Here is a 27,199-nt window from a genome sequence, read left to right as displayed (position 1 = left end):
GTACTCATTTATATCCAAACACGTCTTTCATTTAAATGTAGTCACTTTAAATGCAACAAAGGTTATTTAAAGTGAGAAAAAAGCTCTTTTATCGTGTTTGTTTCACTATTTTTATGTCTTAATACTGAATTAAAATAAAAACGCATGTGTAAATACACCCATTTAAATAATCCAGTCTCATTTGTAGTGTTCATGCAGGTGATGGATCTAGAATGCGATATGTAAATGAGACCTGATGTATGCAAATGAGTCTCATCATCTGCTCGTTATGGGTATAACGATATTTATAACTATTTTTCTGCTTTATTGTTTAATAATAAAACTAAAACCATGTGGGACACAAACTTCTGCACTTCAGCATTTAAGTAGGTTTAATTATTTACCTTAGAATTACTTTTTTATATTATTTAAATTACTTTCTGTTACTTATACTTAAGTATAGTACTTTTATGGTCCCGTTTAAACATTTTAAAATATATAATATTTAGTTTTTCTGTTGCTTATTATGTTATTTGACAATATTACAATTAAAAAAAAAAAAAAAGTTTTTACTTCTACAGTTGCTCTATTTCCTAAACAGTAAAACACACACACACACACACACACACACACACACACACACACACACACACAGGTGAAAAAATCAAAACAACTAGTCAAGACAAAGCACAACGTTTTATTCACAAGGTTTTAGTTTCACTTTATAGACATATAAAACACTAACTGTAAATGATGACGTGTCAGTAAGACGCAGCGATCTTCACCAATAAACATCTGAATGAAAGTCTGTGTAGCCGCTGCTGTTAAAGCTCCGCCCTCCTGCGGCGGGGTTGTGGAGTAGACATGGATCACACAGCGTGCAGGTGGGCCCCCTGTATGGCGGGTGGGCCCGCGGGGGCCGACGCCTTCTTCCTTGTGGACAGAGAGGCGAAGAGCGTGTCGAGGATTCCCAGAACCTGCATCATCTCCTGCTGAAGTTCTGCTTCACGTCCCAGAAGCTCCATCAGACGCTGCAGCAGACGCTCAACTACAGGAGACTGAGGAACCACCTGCTGATACAGATCTACCCCACACACACACACACACACACACACACACACACACACACACACACACACACACACACACACACACACACACACACACACACACACACACACACACACACACACACAGAGTGGTGAGCCTCTTAAACACTTAGATAACAGTTTAGAGCCTCCTGCTGGCTGAAATGTGAATTCCACCCTAATCTATGTTTACACTTTATGTAACTCCAGTTTCCCTTTTAGGGAAAAGGGGCGGGACTCAGGGGCAGATCAAGGGGTGGAGCTAATAACCAGTCGTGTGAGAATGTAAACCAGAACCAGTCTATAATTTTATCATTATTACAGGTCTAAAAACATTTCTAAACACTTCAGACTGCTCCTTTAACGTCTAGTATGTTACCATCACACACACACACACACACACACACACACACACACACACACATCAGTTTCTTTAACACGATTTTAGACACGAGCATTAAAAATCTGATGTGTGTGTGTGGCCATTGAGGCTAACAGGCTTATTTTGGGTTATATTGTACGAGATAATTATACACACACACGATTATATAATTATTAAAAGATCTAGAAACATTTGAAACATTACAGACTGCACCTTTAATGCCTGGATCTTTTTAAAAAATTACAATCTCTTAGAATCTTTAAATAATCTCAGTGTGAGATTTAAATATAAAATGTGCTATATAAATAACTTAATAAAATGATTATTATTATGATGATGATGATGAAACTCACCGACGATCAGATCCGCCACCATGAGCAACACGTTGGAGAACCGGGAATCTGTTACGTACCTGTAGAAAAAATTTAATCATTAAACCATGACTTTGTGTGTGTGTGTGTGTGTGTGTGTGTGTGTGTGTGTGTGTTCAGATGCATGTATTAGACACATACTTGAGCAGGAAGTTGAGCAGTTTTATTAAACTCTGTTCATCTCGACCTGCTAGAGCGTTTCTCAGCGTTCCTCTACGGTTCAGCTCGACCATCACCGCTACAGTGATTTCAGGCTTCGTGCTCCGCCTCCACGTCTACACACACACACACACACACACACACACCTTCTATTTCCCACATATTTATACAGGACATTCAAAGTACACAAACACACTGCAAAAAACAGGTAAAGAAATGCACAATAAAAAAGCGTGGATACGGTGCCCTCTAGAATTATTGGCACCCTTTAAATAATTAATATTCCATGATGTCTGGCCCACAGAGACCACCAGCACTTCCTGTAGCATCTCCTCTGTGCACAACATTTAAAATGAATAAATTGTGCTGAAATCTTTCCGATTTTCCCACGGTAGCGAACGACAGCAGGGATTTTACTTGTGTGCAACATCATTTATATACCCCAGAGACGCAGCAGAGATTTCTGAACCGAGTGCACACGATTAAAAATCTATCGTTTTGTGTATATATATCTTAAATGTTCAATCATCTCGGTGTGGATATTTCTTGAAATAAACTGCTACAATTAAAACATTTTGTTGAATAATTGTTTATCAAGTGTTTGTTCCTCCGTTAGGGAAGGGTGCCAATACTTCTGAACGGCTCTGTATATAGAATCCAAGTGTAATTATTAAATAATGACACATTTAAATAAAATCGATAAACAATCAACTGAAACTGGACTTACTCTATAATACACAAATTCTTCTTTAATTAATTAAAATAAATTCATTCATTTAAAATGATTAATTAACTGATAAACTGAATTAAATAAATGTTATTAAATACAAATTAAAACTTTAACTAATTCATTTTTATTCATTAATTTCAAAGCAATCGATTTAATTACCGGACTATATAATAATTATTTACATTTTAACTCATTAATAAGTAAGTAAGGAAATAAATAAATAAATAGAGGTTTCGAGTACACAGCCCAGTCACACAGGTGTGTGTGGAGAGTTATTTGCTCAGTGGGGTTTCACAAATGTAGTGTGTGTGTGTGTGTGTGTGTGTGTGTGTGTGTGTGTGTGTGTACCTCCAGTGCTGCGTCCAGTGCGTTAGACACCTGGAACCTCTTCAGCTGTAAGTCGTGTTTCTGCAGATGCTGTTTCGCTAGTTTATTCACCTGGAAATCATCCTGCGCAGAAAAAAGATAAAAACAACACCGCGTCACTATGACGCGTACATACAGAACCCTGGAGTGTTGCTGAAGCTCCGCCCACACTCAGTTACTGTCGCTATGTAGGGTCAGGCGTCTGTACGGAGATGACGGGAGGGACGGAGCTGATGGTGCTGAAGCTGACGTGTTTGAGTAGAGTGTTCAGAGGAGGAGAGAGCCGGACAGACTGAAGACTGGACTACGGTGCCGCCGCATCGCTCGCTTCAGGTAGAGATGAAGCGAGGGATAAATCCAGACTGCACGGCATTGTGGGTAACGTAGGAAACCGTTAACCAAGGTGAAAATACAACCACGTGTCCATGAAAGAAACGACGCGCAAACCAAAGAGCTGGTGGACGTAACTGTGCTTAGCAACAGTTGCTAAGAAGTGATTGAACAGCAATAAATATAAGGCTATTACATGTTCATTTTCACACACACACACACACACACACACACACACACACACACACACACACACACACAAACTCACCTGTTTAGGGGAGTAGTTTTTCCCCTTGATGAAGACCCGGTACGCAGGACCACGCCTCCTCCTGACGGCCACTACCTGTTTGTCCTCACTGTGTTTCCTGTGTCTGATACTCAGCACACCATTGGCCATTCCAACAGCAACCATCTCATCATCAGGCTACACACACACACACACACACACACACACACACACACACACACAGCAGTAACAGTAAGAGTGTATCAGTGAGTCTGTATGTCACTATGAGGGTTTAGAATATAGATGATGTAGATTATAAATGACAGAAATAAAGTTTTACTCACAGCGAGAGCGAGACTGAGGATAGACGCTGCGTAATCAAAACTATGGACCACTTTGTAGGAGGAATTATACACCTTCACATGTCTGTAATATTACAGTAACAGAACATGTTTAATCATTAATGCACGAGTCATTCATCTGCACCGACAGAGAGGTATTTACATGGGAAACCTCAATGCGCAGGGGGAAGAAAAAAAAAAAAAAAGTGAACAAAGGGGAAAAAAAAACAGGTTTAAGGGAAAAAAAAAAAAAAAGATTTGCACATATGCAAAGTGCAGAATTAAAAAAAGTATTCTTCTTCTTCTTATTATTATTATTATTATTATCATCATCATCATCATTAGCCACAGTCAAACTGTACAACACAAGAAAATATGCTTAAAAGGACACTAAGCAATAATAATCTAGACCTGTTGACTTGGGTATTCCTCTCTCTCTCTCTCTCTCTCTCTCTCTCTCTCTCTCTCTCTCTCTCTCTCTCTCTCTCACACACACACACACACACACACACCTGTCGAGTGAGCCCGTGAGCAGTCGGTTGTCGGCGGTGCTCAGACACGCACACGTGACGGTTTTGTGATGATTCTTCAGAGAGACGAGCTGCTGACCTCCTTTCAACAAATCCCACACTTTCACATACCGACCTCCTGTTTAACACACACACACACACTTTTTTAAAGAAAACGTTCAAAGCCGCACCTAAACATGAGTTTACTGTGTGTTTGATGTGGTTCTGTAAACACACCTCTTCATTAAAGTTCATTATTATTATTATTATTATTATTATTATTTTTGAGTTACCCGTGGACACCAGTAAAGCCTCAGACGGGTAAAGCAGCACACACTCGACAGGATGACCGTGCTGAAGCGTCATCACACTTCCCCCTACCCGAACATCACACACCTTCACCGTGTGGTCGTAGGAACCTGCGAGACAGGAGATCAGCGTTACACAGACCTGCGCTCACACACCAGCAGGCGTCTAATCTGATCTGACAACTAAAAACTAGTAGTCGAGCACAAACACGTAAATCGCTCTGCTTACAGCAGTATTTAATTTGTGCTGAACGAGCTGGACAGGCCACGCCCACGAGCGACAGCAGCACGAACTGCGGTATTAAGAACATTAATGTTTTCAGTGGTTCACAGGACTGGAGGACTGAGATGATTCACAGAAGGACTTGACTCTTCTGTGGAGTTTAACTCCATGCTATAATTTTCTCGTTGTGTTTAATGGAATGCTTTTATACTAAGCGGCCGTGTCAGGATAGTGAAGCGCACGCTGAAGATGATACCGGTGACGAAGACGTCAGGGTTGAGTTTGCTGGCGGTCGCAGCTCGGACGTAATCGGTGTGTTCGGTGTAAGAGCTGCGTTCTGATCCACTCGCTACGTCCCAAACACGACACGACAAATCATCAGAACCCGACAACACGCGATAACCGTCAGACAGGAAGGAGGTGACATGTACCGCCCTGAGAGAGAGAGAGAGAGAGAGAGAGAGAGAGAGAGAGAGAGAGAGAGAGAGAGTTATAACGCACACCTCCGGCCAATCAGAATCGAGTATTCAACAGACCATGGTATAAAAACACACACACACACACACACACACACGTACTTACTTGGAGTGTCCTGTGAACTGACGCAGAGCGACTCGGCCTCCGATGTCGAACAGACGGACGAGCCCTTCTTCACTTCCTGCCACCAGCAGCTTCCCATCACCACGGAAACTCCCGCCATACGCCGTGTCCCGGAAGCGACTGTAACTGCGCAGCGGCTCCTGAGAATGAGCGCCGTACACCTGGATCTGACATCAGGCAGAAATTCATCATCACACACAAGGAGAACCCGCGAGAAAACGCTACACGCTTTATACCATATATTACTGCGTGTAAAAGCGTAGAGACGCGGCCGTACTCTGGTGGACGCCGTCACCACGTAATTGTAAGGCGGTTGAGGAGAAAACTCGATTTTTGTGACCGCGCCGAATTCCTTTATCTGCACCGGAGCCTGGAAAAGAAAAAGAAAAGAAAAGGTAGAAAGACGTGTAACGCTGCGGCAGCGATCGGAATCCTCGACACAGTCAGATGATTTCTAAATCAACCTCGTCTCTAATACCTTGTAGTTTTTCCAGTAAAGCGTCTCCTCGGTCACTCGCTCTCCCAGTTTAGGATACGCCAGGACTTTAGTGGGCTTAAATGAAGCCATGGTGGAGAGCTGAGTATCTCTCAAATGTACAGACCTGCAGGACGAAGAGGATGAAATGAGATTCAGGATGAATCCATACTGATACAGATTAAATACCGAAACACATACACACACACACACACACACACACACACACACACACACACACACACACACACACATACATACATATGTGTATGTGTGCATATGTATATGTATATATATATATATATATATATATATATATATATATATATATATATATATATATATATATATATTAGAAGTGAAATATTATAAAGGATAGCGCTTTATTAAACACGCCTGAATAATCCAAACAAATTTGGATTCAAATAAGAATAATGATAATGTTGATTATTATTATTATTATTATTATTATTATTATTATTGTTGTTGTTGTTATTATTATGTTCCACCTGAAAACACATTAATAAGCCTCGCAGTCACGCGGACCCGACAGCAAGCCACCGACCTGAAGAACCGATTCATTTCAAATAATACAATTAAAATGAACAAACAAACAAATGTCTCCTCACCAAATACTTTCCTCCGGATGCACACGGAAAGCTTTAAATGTGAGAAATCGTATCTATGCGTGTAAAATCACGTTGTTTCTACACCCACACGGGAGCCGCCATTTTGAATTGCGAAAGCACTTCCGTTTTGTACAAAACAAAAAAACTTTATTGAAAACTCGGGTTTATCGAGGAAGGTGTGTTAGAGTGACGCGGACGCTGCGCAAATTCTCCGTTTCTTTTTAATTCTTTCATTTTTGTTTTTTTTTTCTGTACAAAGAGTTTTATATTTCACTCGAGTGTAACTAACCGAGCGGAGAAGCTACACAAAAGACGGGATAATAGAAGAATGACAGAGAATAGACAGAACACTGCGCAGACTGACTGCTATTTTATTATTATTTATTATATTATACATTAATTCATGCTCACACATTATTCCACTTACTACTAATTCGTTAGACAATGTCATAACTCGTGTTAGGTCAGCATGGTCACTGAAATATATTATTACTACATTACTACTTAAACAGTGGTACTCCAACATTACCCAACAATACCTCCACCAGTATCACTGCAGCATGTCACCCTTAATACGGCTCAAACAAAAATAACCTTTCAAACATGTATTTAAAAAAAAAAAAAAAAAAAAAAAAAAAAAAAAAAAAAAAAAAACTTTCACACAGCATTTCAGTGGGAAACCCCTCTCAGGGTCATGTTGATAACACACTGCTAACGGTGAACTCTTGAAAGTGAAGTCGGACCAAACCTTATACTTCCACTGTGTTATGATATTATTACAACCTTATTACTCTGTGTGAATTGAGCTCGTCTCCATTTTGTGTAAATGAAATGAGAGGCTGTTGAATATGGCACAGAAAGATACGATCCACATTCCCCACAGAGGGTGTGTGTATGATCTGCGTAAGTATGTGGTACAAACTCCAAATTATTGCTTATTATTTTCTTAATATCTAGAATGTGTTTAGAAATATTGGCACTTGGTACACTGGTAAGAAGATGGTGCCTTCAGTGGTTCTTTAAGGGATTCACTGGATAATTAAGGGTACTTTTTTTGTTTGTTTGTTTGTTTGTTTGTTTAATGTTCTACTTGGAACTCTTTCTAAAAAGAAAATATTTTAGCTTCTACAAAGATGGGAGAACCTTAAAGAGTTCCCCTAAGAATGACTGAAGAATCCTTAAGGTTTTTAAATGTTCTAATTATGGACACACTTATTTAGGACATCCCCGCTGAAGTAGACAATAAAAACCATCACAGAAATTTTAATGGTTTCCACTACAAATACCATTACAAACCATTAGCTAACCATTGAAACCATTACCATTACTATTATTGGTCCTTAATGGTATCCACTAGACATAACATGCCACCAATATAAGGCAACAAATTACCAGTAGAGATTCACAGGGACCATTACAGTTTCCATTAAACTAATATAATTCCCATTATAACCATTACAAATTCTACAAGGGTTTCTATAGTTTTTCAGTAGGGACCTATTGATTATGCTTCATTTTAAACTCAGGTCTTATTTACTCTGTTATTTATTTCTACGCTCATCTGCCTCAGGTTTTCCCCCACCACATTTGTTCCATGCAGAAGTGATCTGTCTTTCCATGATTCCTGAAGCGATGAGAACACTGAGGTCAGGACTATAACAGTTTCAGATGGTTTAGTTTCTGTGTGTGTGTGGGTGTGTGTGGGTGTATGTGGGTTTGTGTGTGTGGGTATACAGGTTTTACGGTAATCACCAGGTGCTTGCAGGGGAATACAGTTTGTCTGTATTAGTTAAGGTGAATAAACAGGAAGTTCACATGCTCACGTATTTATGAACTGCTGTTTATAATGTCTTTTTCTTAGAGACTGTTTTTCGAGTTTGTTCAACAAAAGCACTCCATTTGTTTAATGTAAAAGCTATAATATACAAAATATTTTACATCACAGTTCTGCAATTTAAAAAACTAAATAAAATAAACCATATATGAATAGTAAAGATCTCTACTCTATTGTTTTTCATCTTAGACTGTCCTGTAGACCAACATATTAACTGGAGTTAGAGCAGTTTATGGAAGAACAGAAGGAGAACGTAACAGAGATTAAAGTTTATAACATTCAACACTGTGATAGTGGATGAAACATCTACATTGTGGACCTGACTAAAACTTAAGAGCCTGGCTGCAGCCCTGTTCACACGTGTGGCGTTATTCTCGAAGCTCGTACCATTCCAGATGTCTCTGTAACAACGGTTGCGAGCGTTGGCTCAGTTCGAGCCTGCAGGAAACCATCCACATAAGTTATTTTAAAACAATGCAGAAATACTAGAAATGCCATGTGTGTTGTAATACAGAGTGACTATGTTGTGTGTGTGTGTGTGTGTGTGTGTGTGTGTGTGTGTGTGTGTGTGTGTGTGTGTGTGTGTCTGTGTTTGGTAGTTCCTCTGTGGTTTTAACAGAAACAGGAAGCGTTCAATAAAGAACAAAGTGCCAATATAATTGGACCTTTCTCCTATATATATATACACACACACTCTGATGGCACAGGATTTGTAAGGGTGCCAATACTTTTTGCAGGTAAACTACAGTGAATAATTATACGCCTGAAAAGTGATTTGTATGATATACAGTGAGGGAAAGAAGTATTTGATCCCCTGCTGATTTTGTACGTTTGCCCACTGACAAAGAAATGATCAGTCTATAATTTTAATGGTAGTTGTATTTGAACAGTGAGAGACAGAATAACAACAAAAAAATCCAGAAAAACGCGTCAAAAATGTTATAAATTGATTTGCATTTTAATGAGGGAAATAAGTATTTGACCCCCTCTCAATCAGAAAGATTTCTGGCTCCCAGGTGTCTTTTATACAGGTGACGAGCTGATATTAGGAGCACACTCTTAAAGGGAGTGCTCCTAATCTCAGCTTGTTACCTGTATAAAAGACACCTGTCCACAGAAGCAATCAATCAATCAGATTCCAAACTCTCCACCATGGCCAAGACCAAAGAGCTCTCCAAGGATGTCAGGGACAAGATTGTAGACCTACACAAGTCTGGAATGGGCTACAAGACCAGTGCCAAGCAGCTTGGTGAGAAGGTGACCACAGTTGGTGCGATTATTCGCAAATGGAAGAAGCACAAAAGAACTGTCAATCTCCCTCGGCCTGGGGCTCCATGCAAGATCTCACCTCGTGGAGTTGCATTGATCATGAGAACAGTGAGGAATCAGCCCAGAACTACACGGGAGGAACTTGTCAATGATCTCAAGGCAGCTGGGACCATAGTCACCAAGAAAACAATTGGTAACACACTACGCCGTGAAGGACTGAAATCCTGCAGCGCCCGCAAGGTCTGCTGCTCAAGAAAGCACATATACATGCCCGTCTGAAGTTTGCCAGTGAACATCTGAATGATTCAGAGGACAACTGGGTGAAAGTGTTGAGGTCAGATGAGACCAAAATGGAGCTCTTTGGCATCAACTCAACTCGCCGTGTTTGGAGGAGGAGGAATGCTGCCTATGACCCTGGAACACCATCCTCACCGTCAAACATGGAGGTGGAAACATTACGCTTTGGGGGTGTTTTTCTGCTAAGGGGACAGGACAACTTCACCGCATCAAAGGGACGATGGACGGGGCCATGTACCGTCAAATCTTGGGTGAGAACCTCCTTCCCTCAGACAGGGCACTGAAAATGGGTCGTGGATGGATATTCCAGCATGACGATGACCCAAAACACACGGCCAAGGTAACAAAGGAGTGGCTCAAGAAGAAGCACATTAAGGTCCTGGAGTGACCTAGCCAGTCTCCAGACCTAAATCCCATAGAAAATCTGTGGAGGGAGCTGAAGGTTCGAGTTGCCAAACGTCAGCCTCGAAACCTTAATGACTTGGAGAAGATCTGCAAAGAGGAGTGGGACAAAATCCCTCCTGAGATGTGTGCAAACCTGGTGGCCAACTACAAGAAACGTCTGACCTCTGTGATTGCCAACAAGGGTTTTGCCACCAAGTACTAAGTCATGTTTTGCAGAGGGGTCAAATACTTTTTTCCCTCATTAAAATGCAAATCAATTTATAACATTTTTGATGTGCGTTTTTCTGGATTTTCTTGTTGTTATTCTGTCTCTCACTGTTCAAATACAACTACCATTAAAATTATAGACTGATCATTTCTTTGTCAGTGGGCAAATGTACAAAATCAGCAGGGGATCAAATACTTCTTTCCCCTCACTGTATGTGATTAATGTTTATTAAGATCAGAAGGTCAGGAGAAGGTCAAGCCCCAGCATTGCCATGCTGCCACTGTTGGGTCCTTGAGCAAGGCCTTTAACCCTTAACCAGCTCCAGGGTCGCTGTATCATGGCTGACCCTGCGCTCTGACCCCAACTTCCTCAAATGCTGAAATGTACGAAACATTTTTACGTAACATTTCACTGGGCCGTAATGCATGATAAAGGCTTATTCTTTTTCTAAAAAAAAATGTAGAAGTACTTTATTCAGATTAGCAAAAAAAAAAAAAAAAAAAACAACGAAACTGATGTGATTTGAGGAAAGTATAAATATCAACGGGTTTCACCTTCTGCGAAGTCAGAATGGAGATTTTGATGAAGGACGACTGACTAAAGTTCCCTGTTTCTCTAGAAAAAAAAGTGAGTCATAGAACAAGAAAGCACAAAAAATGCTGAATTTATTCATGTACAGCGCGCTGTGAGAATGTACAACTACGCTGCAGAATTCATTTTCTTTTATAGATTCAGAAAAAAATGCATTATATAAACCCAGACAGTATCATTTTGATAGTGGTGGAGAATTCAGTCTGAAACACACTACAGCTCAGATCAGAAAAATCCGAGGCCTCCATGGATTGGACCTGTTTGAGCTTCGAATCCGAGTCAACACCTTGAACTCTTTGTCATGTTCCTCAAACCATTCCTGAACAATTAGGGAACACTGTTACCATGAAGGGGTGTACTCGGTCTGCAGCAGTGTTTAGGTAGGTGCTACATGTCAAAGTAACACCTGCATGAATTCCATGACCCGAGGTTTCCCAGCAGAACATTGCCCAGAGCATCAGACTGCCTCCGCCGTCTCACCTTCTTCCCATAGTTCATCCTGGTGCCATTTCTTCCCCAGGTAAATGACGTACATGAACCCGGCCTCCACATGATGTAAAATAAAACCTGATTCATCAGACCAGGTCACCTTCTTCCATTGCTCCATGGTCCAGTTCTGATGTTCACGTGCCCATTGTAGAAGTTTTCAGTGGTGGACAGGGGGTCAGCATGGGCACTCTGTCCGCTCTGCAGCCACAAAGCTGCGGTAGATCTTCTGTGGGATCGGACCAGACGGGCCAGCCTTCGCTCCTCACGCACATCAGTGAGCTTTGGGAGCCCAGGACCCTGTCACCGGTTCACCAGTTGTCCTATCTCGAACACTTTTGGTAGGTACTAAACCCTGCATACCGGGAACACCCCACAACACCTGCTGTTTTGGAGACGCTCTGACCCAGACGTCTAGACATCACAATGTGGCCCTCGTCAAAGTCACTCAGATCCTTACACTTGCCCGTTTTTCCTGCTTCCAGCTCATCAACTTCCAGAACTGACTGTTCACCTGCTGCCTAATAAATATACACCCCCCCCCCCCCCCCCCACAACTTTACAGGTGCCTCTGTAACGAGATAATCAGCATTATTCACGTCACCTGTCAGTGCTTTTAAGGCACCATGCAGGACAGTTCTGCATATTATTATTGTCATTATTATTATTATAATGATTATAGGAAAGGGAAGCTTCTGTTTTCAGTAGAAGGGATGATGCTCAGTAAACATTTTTGTTGTTTTTTTATTATAGAGAAGGGAAGCCCCAGCTTTCAGTAGAAGAGATGATAATGTCTAGACTGTTTTTTTTTATTATCGTTTGTAAATGTAGATTGTTGGTGATTTCAGATTTATTTTTGGCTGAAGTGAATTCCAGCATGTACATAACACTCAGGATATTTAAAATGTTTAATGCTGAATTTTAGAAATGTAGCTCGCTGCATTTGGATTATTATAAGGTCACAATCTTAATCTTTTAAGCCATACTCTTTTTAGAGTGTAGTAATCGAATAATATTATGAATATCTGATCAATAAACTGAGAGTTTAAGGGGTTAAATGTGTTTATGAATCTGTTTATTGAGCTACATGTGCTGTAAATGATTGAGTTTTTGTTTGCTTATTAAGTTGAGTGATATGATGTGCAATATTGTGAGAATAAACCTTTCAGAGATATCGCAGGCATAAGGATATCACTTTATAATAGGGTTGTTTTTTTCAAATAGCAATTACAACCACAATTACGAAAAACATTTGTACCAAACCTTTAAAGTAGTAAACAAAATAGTTTATTAGTTATCAGAATTTATTCAAGTTATTATTATTATTATTATTATTATTATTATTATTATTATTATTCATTTTCTTAACCTTTTCAGCTTAAAGTAATTTATTTTTGTTGACATTGCAGACATAAATGTTGTTTGTAGTTCTTTTTTTTTTAAAGTTGTTTTTAACTGTAACACTACAGTTTTGCTAAATGCATGTTTAAATATCATAATACTTATTTTGTATCATATGTAATATTTCATATATAATATTGTGTATCATAGAAAGTATCGTGATATGATCTCTTTGTAAATATCACTCACTCTTAAGCTACATGTATGAAGGTGTAATAAAATACTGACAGGTCATATGAACCCAAACTCTTGAGGTACTACAGTGCTATAATAAATATTAACCTGTTTTTTTTTTTCCTTTCTCTAAACTTCTGCACTGGCATCGAGCCATTCTACATTATAAAAGGTTATTTTAAGTTGATAAAATTTCTTTTTAAAGTCAGCTGTACATTCTCAGCATCATGGGGATCTGCCAGAATGATGTCAGTGAGTTTTAATAAAAGGGTCTTCTGTAGTTCTCGGACATACGTGAGAACACCGCGTGATGCAGATTCAATTTGTTTATTCAGGGGACAAAACTCTTACCCAGAGTGATGCCTGGAAAGTCCACATGAGCCTCAAATTAGGACTTTGACTCATTTGCAAAGCAAAGCCACTGTGGAGGAAATACAGCAGCTATTACCGCATCCTATCAACCACAGATCATTATCACCTTATCACCCCTTATCACCTTCCACCATCTCAGGGACAGTTTCTGTTCTCTAGGGTGAAACTATCAGACATCACACAGGGCCAAGATCACTTAAAACAGTAAAGTGTGTAGATACTTTTTTCTTTAGTAAGGGGGAAAGACTTCAAAACAGGAAAGGAAAGGGAGATAGAGAAATGGGCACAGTTTCAGGGTTACACAATGACTAAACAGCCACTGGTTAATGAGTAAGTGCAGATAATGAAATATGAGCATGAAGCCCTCACCTTCCACACTGCTTCCTGCCATCTCTACCCCCTCTTCTATAGTCTCTCTATCTCTGTATCACTTCTTCATTTGCCATGAACTTGCATAGCACCGTGCGTGATCTCCAGCTGTGACTTATATTCAATATTACTATTCATATTCCACCTGGTATTGGAACACTTTTTTGCTTCAATAAATAACATTATTTGTGTGTTTACTCAGGTTGCCTTTGTTTTATCTTAGATTTCGTTTTAATTTCTAAAACAATTTAGTACGAGATACACACAAGAATAAAAGAAATCAAATACTTTTTCACAGCACTGTAGACAGACAGACAGATAGATAGATAGATTGATAGATAGATAGATAGATTGATAGATAGATAGATAGAGAGATAGACAGACAGACAGATAGATAGATAGGCAGATAGATAGATAAATAGACAGGCAGACAGACAGATAGACAGATAGATAGATAGATAGATAGATAGATAGGCAGACAGACAGACAGACAGATAGATAGATAGATAGATAGATAGATAGGCAGATAGATAGCGTGCCTGTTTAAGATTGAGTGCGTGGTGCTGTGTGACGCATTTACAGCATTCATTCATTCATCTTTAGTAACTGCCTGGTCAGGGATGTGGTGGTTTAAATCAGACTACTAGCTTGTTCATTATTTTGGGAAACACATTTATACGGCCAAAAGTATGTGCACCCCGACCATCACACCTGTATGTATGTTGAACATCTTTCAGATTTATTCCCCCCGTGTTTGCTGATATAATGCGCTCCACTCTTCTGCGAAGGCTTTTCACTAGATTTTGGGGCGTGGCTGTGGGGATTTGTGTGTGATTTTGGGGCGTGGCTGTGGGGATTTGTGTGTGATTTTGGGGCGTGGCTGTGGGGATTTGTGAGTGTGATTTTGGGATTTTGGGGCGTGGCTGTGGGGATTACTGATCATTCAGCTACAAGAGCGTTAGTGAGGTTGAGGTCAGGTGCTGATGTTGATGATGTAAGGAGACTCCAGTTCCAGTTCATCCCAAAGGAGTTCAGTGAGGTTGAGGTCAGGGCTCTGTGCAGGACACTCGAGTTCTTCTACCTTCTTCCAGCCTTCACACACGTCTTCATGGAGCTTTGTGCACTGTGTGTCGCGCTGGAACAGTGTTTGGGATTCTTAGTTCCAGTGAAGGGGAATTGTATATAACGCCACAGCGTACAGAGACGTTCTACACAACTGTGTGCTTCAGACTTTGTGGATACGGTTTAGAGAAGAAGCACATGGGTGTTATGGTCAGGACCATTAGTGTAGAACCGTCCTGTGAGGAATGCTTAATTATCTAAAAGACTGTTGAAGGATTCTTTTTTCTAAGCATGTATTATTATTATTATTATTATTATTATTATTATTATTATTATTATTATTAGGCTATTTTTATATGTAAAGGTCCATTAAAGAGACATCGAAGTTTTTCTTTATCTAAGGCCATATTCTTCTTCTTCTATTTCTTTTACTTCTTCTTCTTCTTTTTGTTTTCCTTCACAGCGGGTTCCAGGTAGAACCCTTTAAAAAATCAGGAACCTTACTTATTGAATGAACCTTTAATGAACCCTTTCATTATAAGAGTGTGTGTGTAACTGGTGAGTGTGCTGTACAAACTCCAGCACCAGAACTATTTGGATCATTACTGTAAAATGTGAAACTTCCGGTACGGTTCTGCACGGTTGTGACCCAGATGCAATGATTATATATATATATATATATAAGCTAGTGCTCTGATAGTGAAACCGCGACCGGAAGCCGTTTCCTCGAGCTCGAGACAGTCCAGTGGTTATTAGTAATACTGCTAAGAACCAGATTACTGCGTATTTGCACTTAGATCACACACTTGAGTTAGCAGCAGGGGAAAATACCCTGCAACCTCCCCGCACACACATGCATACACCCCCGCCCAGGCGCGCTCTCTGTGTGGGTGTTGAAGGGGGATAAAAGCGCGCGCCGCTACCGGACCAACCAGCGAGCAGCACCGAGACACGCGCGCGCAGAAGTAAGTAAAACACGCTCTGGTGTTTATTATAAACATTTATTCATGTATAGGCAGCAAAGTCTTTATTTTATTATAGACACCTATTATTTTATAGACATTATCTATCTATCTATCTATCTATCTATCTATCTATCTATCTATCTATCTTTTTATTTATTTATTGTGGGCATTTATTTCCTGTTTTGTATAAATGAACTTTTTTTATTTATTTTTTTTATAGAGAGTTATCAGAAATGCTTTTCAGTTTTATTTGACTAAATATTCCCAGACATGCACAAATATCAGGGTTAAATCATAAGGCCTGAGATGAGAGAAAGCGTTTAATGCAATACCAATTTGTAATCATTAAAAAATATAATTGAATCAAGAGTTAATTAATCAATTAATTAATATGAATTTTTCTGGGTATTTGTTATGATTTTTGAAGCTTGTGTTGAAGATATGGTACTGAGATGTTTGTTTATATTTACTTATTTATTATTTGTTTGGTTTATTTTAAAATAAGAAAGAAATAGTAGGAAAAAAGTAAAGATTTTAAAAGACTAACTCCACCCACAGCCCCACCCCTAACTCCGCCTCGAAATGTCACCTTATAACTTTTGCCTCTTTTTTTTTTAGATGAGAGCTTCACTGAGTATCATCACTGTTCTCTGCCTGTGCAGTCTGAAAGTGTCAGCTTTAGATACATTCCCAGAAAAATGTAAGAACACACACACACACACACACACACACACACACACACACACACACACACACACACACACACACACACATTAACTATAGATCCCTCCTGTCTGCTGGATTTTAATGCTATCTTCATATTTGCTTTTGTGTGTGTGTGTGTGTGTGTGTGTGTGTGTGTGTGTGTGTGTGTGTGAAGTTGTGGCAGGTCTGAATGGCAGCAGCGTTACCCTGAGCTGTGACAAAGCTATTAAAACACCCGTGACATGGAACTTTGAAGATGAGATAGTCGAATCTCATGAAGATATGTTCGAGCTCGAGGGCAACACGCTGAGACTTCCGAAACTCGAAGTTGATGTGATTGGGAATTTCACCTGCTGGAGCGAGGGACAGGAAGTGGACTACACCTACGTCCTGATGGACATGTCAGACACCATAACCGGTGAAACAAGCATTTACATCACACCTTTCAGAAGGCAAACATCATATCACAATATTTCAACATGATCTGCATCACGATATAAATATATACATTTATTTAAAAAATACCAACTTGGTGCATTTAACTTAAACATTTAATAATGAATTAAATTTTATATAATGTCTACAAAAAATTAAGCATCAGTAAACTAAAATTGTTTAAAGTCAAAATTATACAGGCTGCTTTTCACTGTTATTAAAAATGTAGTGAGTGCCTTTAACGAGACGCGAAGCTTCACGTTAGAGAATTATATATATATATATATACATACACACACACACATTCATAACATGATCCATGAATGCTTTTATCTCTTATTCATGTGTGTGAAGTTTATTAGATGCTTATTTATTTATATAAATAAAACTAAATTATAAAAACACAACATTAATGGCAACAATAATTTAAAGAATTACTACTTAACGTTAGTAATAGTAATAGTGATAGTAATAACCGTAACATTATAATAATTCAACATTTTATTAAAACATTATTATTATTGCAGTAATAATTGATGAATAATAAACCCTGTCTCTCTGACTAGACTCCCCTGTGTCCTGCACGGCTGAAAACTTTAACTGCACCTCCACAATTTCCTGCACGATGAAAGAGAAGGAGTACCAATATTTCAGGCTTCGGGATGAAAGGTCTCACACACACACACACACACACACACACACACACACACACACACACACGCACACACACACAACACACTCACGTGTACTATAATAAACTACGGTATAATTAAACGTGTGTGTGTGTGTGTGTGTGTGTGTGTGTGTGTGTGTGTGTGTGTAGGAACGACGGCTGGTTGACTCCGTCCACAGATGGCAGGTTCCTCCTGACGCACAAATCCAACCCGTTTGCGGAGGAAGCCGAGCCTATAGTGCTGATAGGAGAAGCCGTGTCTAATCTGAAGTACTACTTTAAAATCCACTACAGCTTCTACATCCGAGATATCAGTAAGTGTGTGTGTGTGTGTGTGTGTGTGTGTGTGTGTGCCTGATGTGGAATAAAACATGGTGCTGTGATGTAGTGGCGTTACCGTCACAACCTCAACAGCACGTCCCCGAGTCTTTTATTCCTCGAACACCACAGCAACTCACCAACAACTACACTTTATTATTCATTAAAGAAGGACACATCATCATTTTTAACCATTTATAGTTACATTTAATGCTGTGAGATGAGTGAGTTCCTGTTGTCACTTACTTTATAGCAGCTATAAACACTCGTTCCCTCACCATCCCTCTCTCTATTCCCTCTCTCTTTATTCTCTCTCTCTCTCTCTCTCTCTCTCTATTCTCTCTTTATTCTCTCTCTCTATTCCCTCTCTCTATTCTCTCTCTCTATTCTCTCTCTCTCTATTCCCTCTCTCTATTCCCTCTCTCTATTCTCTCTCTCTATTCCCTCTCTCTATTCTCTCTCTCTATTCCCTCTCTCTCTCTGTAGTACGGCCTGGATGTCCTCGTGTCTCCGTGTTGAAGAAAAACAACCTGAGTGTGCTGGACGTGAACCCTCCTGACTCCTGGACTCTGCCTCTGAGCTTCTTCCCTCTGCAACATGAAATTGAGTTCCAGAAGAGAACTGATGGAAAGATAATATCTCAATTGTACCCTGAACCCAACGTGAGTACTTTATTCAACATGCCATTCAAAATGAAATGATCAACGAGCTTTAAGTAACAAAACACCAACTCGTGTGAATTTATACACAATAATGCATGACCTCGAGCGTTCTACTGCTTTTACACAACATCACACACCACGGCGCTGCTGAGTTCTGGACTGTGATTGGTCAGGAGGTGGTGATTAGTTTTCTCTAACAGCGGCTCTGACACTAGCGCAGCTGCACATCACAGCTTTATTTATAATTGATGTGCTCTTTCTGATACGTTATCGTTTCTATAGTAACGGCTCGTTCACAGAGATGTTTATGTTTAACGTGTAAGGAAGGAGTCTCCAGTGTCAGCGCTGTGTAACAGTCTGAGGTGAAGCTGTAGCTTTCAGTTTTCTACATCTTCATCACAGAGGAGTTTACACTTCTTTGAGGGAGAATAAAGAGAGAGAGAGAGAATAGAGAGAGAGAGAATAGAGAGCGGGAATAGAGAGTGAGAGAGAGAGAGAGGGAATAGAGAGAGGGATGGAATAGAGAGCGAGAGTAGAGAGTGAGAGAGAGATAATAGAGAGAGGGATGGAGTAGAGAGTGAGAGAGAGATAATAGAGAGAGGGATGGAGTAGAGAGTGAGAGAGAGATAATAGAGAGAGGGATGGTGAGGGAGAGAGTGTTCCTAGCTGCTATAATGTAAGTGAGAACAGGAACTAATTTGTGTCCTGAACATTAAATGTAACTATAAAGGGATAAAAGTATGTCGTGTCGTCCTGTGATACATTAATAATAGTAATGTGGGTGAGTCGTTGTGGTGTAAGAGGAATAAAACACTCGGGGACGCGCTGTTAGAGGAAAATAATCATCTTCAGTGTAATAACAGTAAACCCACTACATCACGCTTTTATACAGGAGATAGAATTTGATTTCTGGTTAATAAACGAATGATTTTCTCATCTTTCATCAGAACACGGACTCGTCAATAGGAAGCATCACCATTCCGACCGGAACCAGTAAACTCCGAGCTCGCTGCAGAGACTCTCTACTGCTCTCACAGTGGAGTGAATGGACTGTGTGGCAAAATGTATCTCACTGAAACACACACACACACACACACACACACATACACACACACACACACACACACACACACACACACATACATACACACACACACACACACACTCACTCACACACACACACACACATACATACACACACACACACACACACACTCACACACACACACACACACACACACACACACACATACACACTCACTCACACACACACACATACACACACACACACACACACTCACACACACACACACACACAGACACACACATTTATTTTTAATGTTCTTGTTCTTTCTTTGGCTTCATTATGAGCACCATATTTATTTATTTATTTATTTATTTGTTTATTTATCCAGTTTATTCCTTTATTCTGTTTTGTCTGATTAAAAAGCTTCTCTTCTTCTCTCCATCCCGTCTGCTGTTGTTCTATATTCCGTCATCCTGCGTTTCTTATAGTTGTGGAATGACTTATAGATCTACACTTATTGTGTGTGTGTGTGTGTGTGTGTGTGTGTGTGTATAAAATCAGACTTTTATACAGAACTCTTTTAAATAAAGTCTGAAAGACAGACGATGTGATTTACACTCCAGCCGGTCCTGACGTCAGGGAGATGTTTATAAACCGGTTGTCTTGGGATTTCTGTGATCGTTAGACATCGGATCTATTTTACTGCACACGCTCTGATGAGTGCAGGTGTTTACACTGGTGTTGATTTCCTAACTGGATCTCAGGTTATTCCTCACCTGCTGATGTCGATCAGGGTCACTAAACAAGGAATTTACACAACTCCAATTAATGACAAATCCCAGTAAAGGATAAGAAGAGTGAAACTATTACGTGTGCAGCTGCACAGAAATGCACATGATGTCTCTTTGTGTCCTCAGGTGGGTAAGAGAAGACCAAAAAATGGCAAGAACCCAAAGAAAAAGGACAAGAAGAAAAAACGCATTCACCACAAGAGCAGATAAAATCTGCAGTATGAAGTTCTTCACTGAATTGTTTCCACTCATGACTCTGAGTTCTTTTTTTCTTCATGTGTCTAATAGATTTACACTCTGTGTGTTTAAATAAAACCTGTCACTCTGTGCATTTACTCATATTCACCAGCAGGAGGCATTGCACCGTTTACCTTTCTACAGTCGTTTATTTTCAGAACAAATCTTTGTGATGTTGCACACATTTAATCACAACTTATGTGATCTTCTCCACTAATTGTTCGTGCATGAGATTTAAACCAAACTATCTTAAATGTTTAAAAAGCAGCGCATTTATAACATTCAAACAAGTCGATTCATCTTATATTTGATTTCGAATCATCTCAACATCAGAAATAATACATACATCCGGCCGTATTTGAGATATTCTCACTGGTAAGATATCAGTGTTTTGCAGCGATGACACTACAAGTTCTTTTAGCTAGAACACTGAGAAATATCTGGGGTATAAGCGTTATTTAATTTCAGGATGCAGCAGAAGCAGCTGTTCCACTCGTCTGGGGGTGTTTTCAGTGTGTGTGGGTTTCTGACTGGTTCTCGTTGGGGTGATGGCGCGGTGCACTCGGTTCCCCCGGATCAGCCGCCATGAACATCCAGTGATTACAGTCCTGCTCGGCCTTATGGGAATCCAGGAGCGTGCGAGCCGTGATCTCGGCCTCTTTCCCGAACACAGTCCTACACAACATTGATCCAAATCCATCACACAGGCAGAGTAGATCTGACTTTCCGAATTTCATCACTGTGGGGAATCCAGAATTTAAAAATGGCTTGAAATCAGTAAAACAAATCAGTTTAAAACGGGTCTTTACCAGAGTGTGTGATCGGGCAGGGCAGCGAGACACTGGTTAGTTTTACAGTGAGACAGCAGCAGCTTAGAGTTCACCTGCGTGCACACACACACACACACACACACACACACACAGTGTCAAGTTACAGGATCAACATGTAACCTGAATTCATAAAAACTAGTCTCTGAAAGCAAAGCTGAGAGTAAAAGAGACACAGAAAGAAAACAGTGAAGAAGAAAAAGAAAGAGCGATAAACAAAGATGCCAGAGGAAGAAAGAAATACACAAAAAGGAAGAAAAATATATTTCCATTTATTTTGAAAGAAAGAAAGACAGTGAAAAAGAGATGAAAGCCACAAAGATGAGAAAATGAAAGCAAACAGAAGACATTAAGGTGTAAAGAAAGAAAATAGTTTTGTAAATCTTTTTTGATGTGCAGTTATGGCTGCAGGTATTTTACAGGTGTGCTGGTGTGTTTACAGATCTTTCACAGATGTTTACAGGTGTGTTTACAGGTGTTTACAGGTGTGTTTACAGGAGTTTAAGTGTCAATAGTTGTTTTATAGGTGTTTACAGGTGTGTTTATAGGTGTGTTTATAGGTGTTTACAGGTGTGTTTATAGGTGTGTTTATAGGTGTTTACAGGTGTGTTTACAGGTGTTTACAGGTGTGTTTACAGGTGTTTAAGTGTCAGTAGTTGTTTTATAGGTGTTTACAGGTGTGTTTACAGGTGTGTTTATAGGTGTGTTTATAGGTGTTTACAGGTGTGTTTATAGGTGTGTTTATAGGTGTTTATAGGTGTTTACAGGTGTGTTTATAGGTGTTTATAGGTGTTTACAGGTGTGTTTACAGGTGTGTTTATAGGTGTTTACGTGTCTATAGTTGGTTTATAGGTGTTTACAGGTGTGTTTATAGGTGTTTATAGGTGTTTATAGGTGTTTATAGGTGTTTACATGTCTATAGTTGGTTTATAGGTGTTTACAGGTGTGTTTATAGGTGTGTTTATAGGTGTTTATAGGTGTTTACAGGTGTGTTTATAGGTGTTTATAGGTGTTTACAGGTGTGTTTATAGGTGTTTACGTGTCTATAGTTGGTTTATAGGTGTTTACAGGTGTGTTTATAGGTGTTTATAGGTGTTTATAGGTGTTTACATGTCTATAGTTGGTTTATAGGTGTTTACAGGTGTGTTTATAGGTGTTTATAGGTGTGTTTATAGGTGTTTACAGGTGTGTTTATAGGTGTTTACGTGTCTATAATTGGTTTACAGGTGTGTTTATAGGTGTTTATAGGTGTGTTTATAGGTGTTTACAGGTGTGTTTATAGGTGTTTACGTGTCTATAATTGGTTTATAGGTGTTTACAGGTGTGTTTATAGGTGTTTACATGTTCATAGTTGTTTTATAGGTGTGTACAGGTGTGTTTACAGGTGCGCTGATGTGCTTACAGGTGTTTTACAGATGTGTTTGTGTGTTTACCTGCACAGGGAAGCCTTCATGTTCGAGCCGTTCCTGTGGATCAATGTAAACCAGTCTCCACCAACACAGGAAGTCCATCTGCTCCACTAAGCTCACTTCCTGTAGCTGGGATTTCTTGGCACACTTCTGGAAGGTTCTGTGGTCACTGGCCAGGTAAAGCTGCACAGAATACATGCGGTTTTCATATTAAATGCTAGTCACAGCCTCACATTTCTTCAACAATGCGAAACCGCTAGAGATATTTTCCAACGTAAGAAAGGAATGCAAACGTGGGCGTTTTCTGCTGATGTGAACGTCGTGTGTAATCCAGCAACGCACCGTGGAGCCTTGGAGACGTTAATGAATCAGCGTGAACATACGGCAGAATTAGAAATGACAGAAGTTCCCTTTTTATGGTTACGTTACTGTGTAACGTATAACTTTAAATCATATCACGATGAGCTCATGGTTGCTAGGTTACCTGTCCACCGAAGCCTGCAGTCGTCCTGAGGGCGAAGTTTTGCTCGTATCTGAGAATCTCTCCATCTGCAGTCTCATCCACACTAAACCACAAACCACAGAAAAGAGGAAGTGTGTGTGTGTGTGTGTGTGTGTGTGTGTGTGTGTGTGTGTGTGTGTGTTTGTGTGTGTGTGTTTTAAGCGGCGTTGATGAACGGGGCCCAGTGTTGATATGTGCATGATAATCTTTACCTGGTGATTATAAAGGCGTTCCTCACACACGGCTGGATGCTGCTGGCTCCGCCCACCGGACACGGACCCCGTAGATGTGACTTGGAGTTTGTTTCCAGATGTGTCGCGATGTTGCTGAGGTCAGCGATGATGCTGAGGGCGCAGGGGTCACACGGGTCACGCGTCATTCCTCTAACGTTTAGCAGCATGACCGTGTCTCCGAAACGCAGCAATCCATCCGGGGACACGGACAGACTCACCTGAAAAACACCTTCCTTTCATATTTATATCGTTCCGATTCAAAGATTTCAGATAAAATGAGTTCTTGAAATCAAACAGTAAATAAAATAACACATTTAAAGAGTTCATTTAACGTCACAGGTGTTCCTTCGTGTCACGAAAAGCGTTAAATAGAGTACGTGTAGTATTAATGATTCAATAATAATAATAATAATATTTAAAAAGAACTGATATGAATAATCACTTGTGCATGTCTGTGTTTTTCTGTTGTATCTGCCTCCGCCTTTCTCACATCCTCCGAGCGGCTTTCACATCCTCTCCGTCGTGTACTTCAGGGTTTTTATTCATCATCGCAGGAGTCACACACATGACCCGTTTTTCATTTTTCCTTTTAACGGTTTTCTTTAATCACCCGGATATCACGGCGTGCAAAAATCATGACATAAAGCAGACAGGAAAAGCAAAACTCCATGAACTATCCCAGATGTTCTGTCTTTTCTTTTCATTCTGGTCCGGTGCGGAGGAACCAAAAACAGGAACCCTTTTGGTGTTTCCGGTGTCAGATAAATACTGAGAGATGAAGAGGTACTAGAACCGCACTGACGTTGATTACTTTCCGATAGCAGCACAACCCCCAGATGAACTCCTCTTACACCACAGAGGTTTAACCAACAATTACAACCTCTGTTTATCCAAAAAAAACACATCTCATGGTACTCTTAACGCATGTAAATGGTGTGCAGTGTGGGTGAAATAACTGAGTTCCTGATCTCCCTTATCTTATAAAAGCTATAAATAGTAGTTTACATCATCATCATGATGTTACACAGAGACCGGAAGTCATTAACACACTGATTACTTCCTTTACACCTACTGCACGCACACGCTTCCCGGATGTAGAACTGTAGGAGTTATTAGGCAGAGAAGTGAAATGAGTTGCTTACAGGTTGCAGGAGGTTTTCTCTCAGGACGCCGTTTTTCTGGATAGTGAGTTCCCCTCTGTCCTTCTTCTGCAGAAACTCTCTCAGAGCTTCCTGTACACACACACACACACACACACACACACACACACACACACACACTCAACACTCTACTCTAATGAATCCAGCTCTTAATTAATGAGCGTTAATGTGTAGAGACTGTGTGAACCTCCTCCAGAGTGACATCCTCTCTCCAGTTCCCCATCCGCACCCTCGGGTTGTAAACCCGCTCCTGAGCCATCACGCGCTGATGAACCCCTTCACTCTCACTCATACACACAGAAAACAAACAACTACTCTTTATTATTATAGAGATACACAGCTCGCAGTAAATCCAGGTGTGATCTCCGTCTGCAGCGGAGGACTCTGTTTACGCGTCTCCATGGTAACAAGCCTGGTAAGAACAGGACAGAAAACACCCGGTAGAGGGCGCATGGAGCATGTGGCAGGTTCCGGGGAGAGCGGGGTCGGGTGTAACGTTTCCGCATGAAAGCTTCTGACGCTCCATTTATTTTGTAGAGATGCCTTTGTCTATTTCTTACCTAAAGCATAGTAAACAAATACAGTGACGTGATGGTGTGATAGGAACTGAAACCAAACAGAGTCACTGTTACCATCCTGAAGCTGATTATTTTCCTCAAACAGCACGTCCCCGAGTGTTTTATTCCTCTTACACCACAACAGCTCACCAACGATTACACTTTATTTATTAAAGAGCGACACGTCATGTTTTTACCTGTGCAGAGCTACATTTAACGTTCCTGGAAACAAGCGAGCTCCTGTTCCTGACACAGTAAAGAAGTGTAAACTCCTCTGTCCTGATGTGGGAGAACTTAACGTTACAGCTTTACCTCTGACACTGGAGACTCCTTCCATAAACTATATGTTACATAAACGTCTTCTTACTATATCAGCGATCACACGTCTAAATGTCCCCGTGAACGAGCCGTTACTATAGAAACGATAAGGTATCAGAGCGAGTGCATTAATATAAACCTGCGCTACTGTCAGAGCCGCTGTTATAGAGAACTAATCACCACCTTCTGACCAATCACAGTCCAGAACTCATCACCACCTTCTGACCAATCACAGTCCAGAACTCTTCACTACCTTCTGACCAATCACAGTCCAGAACTCTTCACTACCTTCTGACCAATCACAGTCCAGAACTCATCACTACCTTCTGACCAATCACAGTCCAGAACTCTTCACTACCTTCTGACCAATCACAGTCCAGACCTCAGCAGCGCCGAGACAGAAAAGTTATTAAGTTATGATTAAGATCAAAAACAGCCTGCAAAAAGAAATAATGTTTAAATCTTGTCTACAAGACGTTTGTTTGTTTAATAAGCGTGGGGGGAATGAGCTGTTGCTCAGATTATTATTATTATTTTTTGCAAGCTGAATTTATAAACACTTTGTGACTAGTGAAAGAGTTCAATAGAGTAAAATAGGCATAAAGACACTTTTAACACTACAGTGTATCTGATGATCAGGCGTTCTGCAGTGCAGCGTTATTCCCTCACACAACTCAACGGATTTGATTTTTTTTTAACTGTTTCACATTTGGGCTTTTTTTTTTCTTTTCCACTTATACCAGACATTTGCATTTTTTCAAAGATAAGCTGAAATGTGTTATAAATAGGCTCATTTAAATGTGAAAAATCAAACAATAAATAAGTGTAGCTAGTGATGTCAACATTTTATTACAGAATAAAAAAACTAGTCTTTTTTCAGTCTCATGAAAAAACTACAAGGGTTTATTGCATCATGAATAAAGATTTATTTATTTATTTATTTATTTATTTATTTATTTAATGCAGTTCAATCCTTTTGAAACACTGAATTGATAGGTGTAGGCTACACTCGTCCATCACGGAGGTAAAAGGACAGAAAAGACCTGCATGAAACCAGGACTACAATAACGTGAGACAGAAAAATAAACCAAAACAACGCAGGACTGTCCGTGCAGTGCAGCGCGTGAATATTTATACACACGTGCTAACGAGACAACCGTGAATCAGGTGAAACAGACACGTGACTAGGTGCAGTG

General features: G+C 40.1%; 3 protein-coding genes across 3 annotated transcripts; 1 reads left to right on the top strand and 2 right to left on the bottom strand.

Moving 5' to 3' along the window:
- Positions 1–656: 656 nt before the first annotated feature.
- Positions 657–6,847, bottom strand: utp15 (UTP15 small subunit processome component). The gene is made up of 13 exons (XM_017465484.2): positions 6,717–6,847; positions 6,091–6,214; positions 5,890–5,982; positions 5,595–5,779; positions 5,269–5,447; positions 4,775–4,900; positions 4,485–4,620; positions 3,976–4,057; positions 3,674–3,829; positions 3,058–3,159; positions 1,962–2,095; positions 1,803–1,861; positions 657–1,063 (listed from the first exon to the last, which is right to left on the bottom strand). The coding sequence occupies exons 2-13, from the start codon at positions 6,178–6,180 to the stop codon at positions 849–851; spliced, it is 1,557 nt and encodes a 518-aa protein (XP_017320973.2). The 5' UTR covers positions 6,181–6,214; positions 6,717–6,847; the 3' UTR covers positions 657–848.
- A 9,180-nt stretch (positions 6,848–16,027) lies between these two features.
- On the top strand, positions 16,028–21,075 carry si:dkey-88e18.2 (interleukin-12 subunit beta). The gene is made up of 8 exons (XM_053677791.1): positions 16,028–16,149; positions 16,768–16,849; positions 17,030–17,272; positions 17,856–17,958; positions 18,113–18,276; positions 18,767–18,942; positions 19,890–20,006; positions 20,887–21,075. Exons 2-8 carry the CDS (start codon positions 16,768–16,770, stop codon positions 20,968–20,970), a joined length of 969 nt encoding a protein of 322 aa, XP_053533766.1. The 5' UTR covers positions 16,028–16,149; the 3' UTR covers positions 20,971–21,075.
- Positions 21,076–21,126: 51 nt separating this feature from the next.
- On the bottom strand, positions 21,127–25,532 carry cfap161 (cilia and flagella associated protein 161). Its single transcript, XM_047154629.2, has 7 exons — positions 25,316–25,532; positions 25,111–25,200; positions 23,948–24,186; positions 23,718–23,799; positions 23,258–23,416; positions 21,807–21,880; positions 21,127–21,672 (listed from the first exon to the last, which is right to left on the bottom strand). The coding sequence occupies exons 1-7, from the start codon at positions 25,418–25,420 to the stop codon at positions 21,507–21,509; spliced, it is 915 nt and encodes a 304-aa protein (XP_047010585.1). The 5' UTR covers positions 25,421–25,532; the 3' UTR covers positions 21,127–21,506.
- Positions 25,533–27,199: the final 1,667 nt, after the last annotated feature.

This window comes from Ictalurus punctatus, chromosome 4 (genome assembly GCF_001660625.3).
Source record: "Ictalurus punctatus breed USDA103 chromosome 4, Coco_2.0, whole genome shotgun sequence".
Classification (NCBI taxonomy): Eukaryota; Metazoa; Chordata; class Actinopteri; order Siluriformes; family Ictaluridae; genus Ictalurus; species Ictalurus punctatus.
This window is presented reverse-complemented; position numbering and strand designations above follow the sequence as displayed.

What these genes read in the sequence shown, in the direction of transcription:
- utp15 (XM_017465484.2), bottom strand. Translation starts at nt 6,180, where the DNA reads ATGGCTTCATTTAAGCCCACTAAAGTCCTGGCGTATCCTAAACTGGGA. An exon ending in CTCACGGGCTCACTCGACAG is followed by an intron (nt 4,058 to 4,484) that starts GTGTGTGTGTGT and finishes GTAATATTACAG; the next exon opens with ACATGTGAAGGTGTATAATT. An exon ending in TCCTCAGTCTCGCTCTCGCT is followed by an intron (nt 3,830 to 3,975) that starts GTGAGTAAAACT and finishes GTGTGTGTGTAG; the next exon opens with CCTGATGATGAGATGGTTGC.
- cfap161 (XM_047154629.2), bottom strand. Translation starts at nt 25,420, where the DNA reads ATGAGTGAGAGTGAAGGGGTTCATCAGCGCGTGATGGCTCAGGAGCGG. An exon ending in CTGCAGGCTTCGGTGGACAG is followed by an intron (nt 23,417 to 23,717) that starts GTAACCTAGCAA and finishes TATTCTGTGCAG; the next exon opens with CTTTACCTGGCCAGTGACCA. An exon ending in ATGAAGGCTTCCCTGTGCAG is followed by an intron (nt 21,881 to 23,257) that starts GTAAACACACAA and finishes GTGTGCACGCAG; the next exon opens with GTGAACTCTAAGCTGCTGCT.
- si:dkey-88e18.2 (XM_053677791.1), top strand. Translation starts at nt 16,768, where the DNA reads ATGAGAGCTTCACTGAGTATCATCACTGTTCTCTGCCTGTGCAGTCTG. An exon ending in AGATACATTCCCAGAAAAAT is followed by an intron (nt 16,850 to 17,029) that starts GTAAGAACACAC and finishes GTGTGTGTGAAG; the next exon opens with TTGTGGCAGGTCTGAATGGC. An exon ending in AATGGACTGTGTGGCAAAAT is followed by an intron (nt 20,007 to 20,886) that starts GTATCTCACTGA and finishes TTGTGTCCTCAG; the next exon opens with GTGGGTAAGAGAAGACCAAA.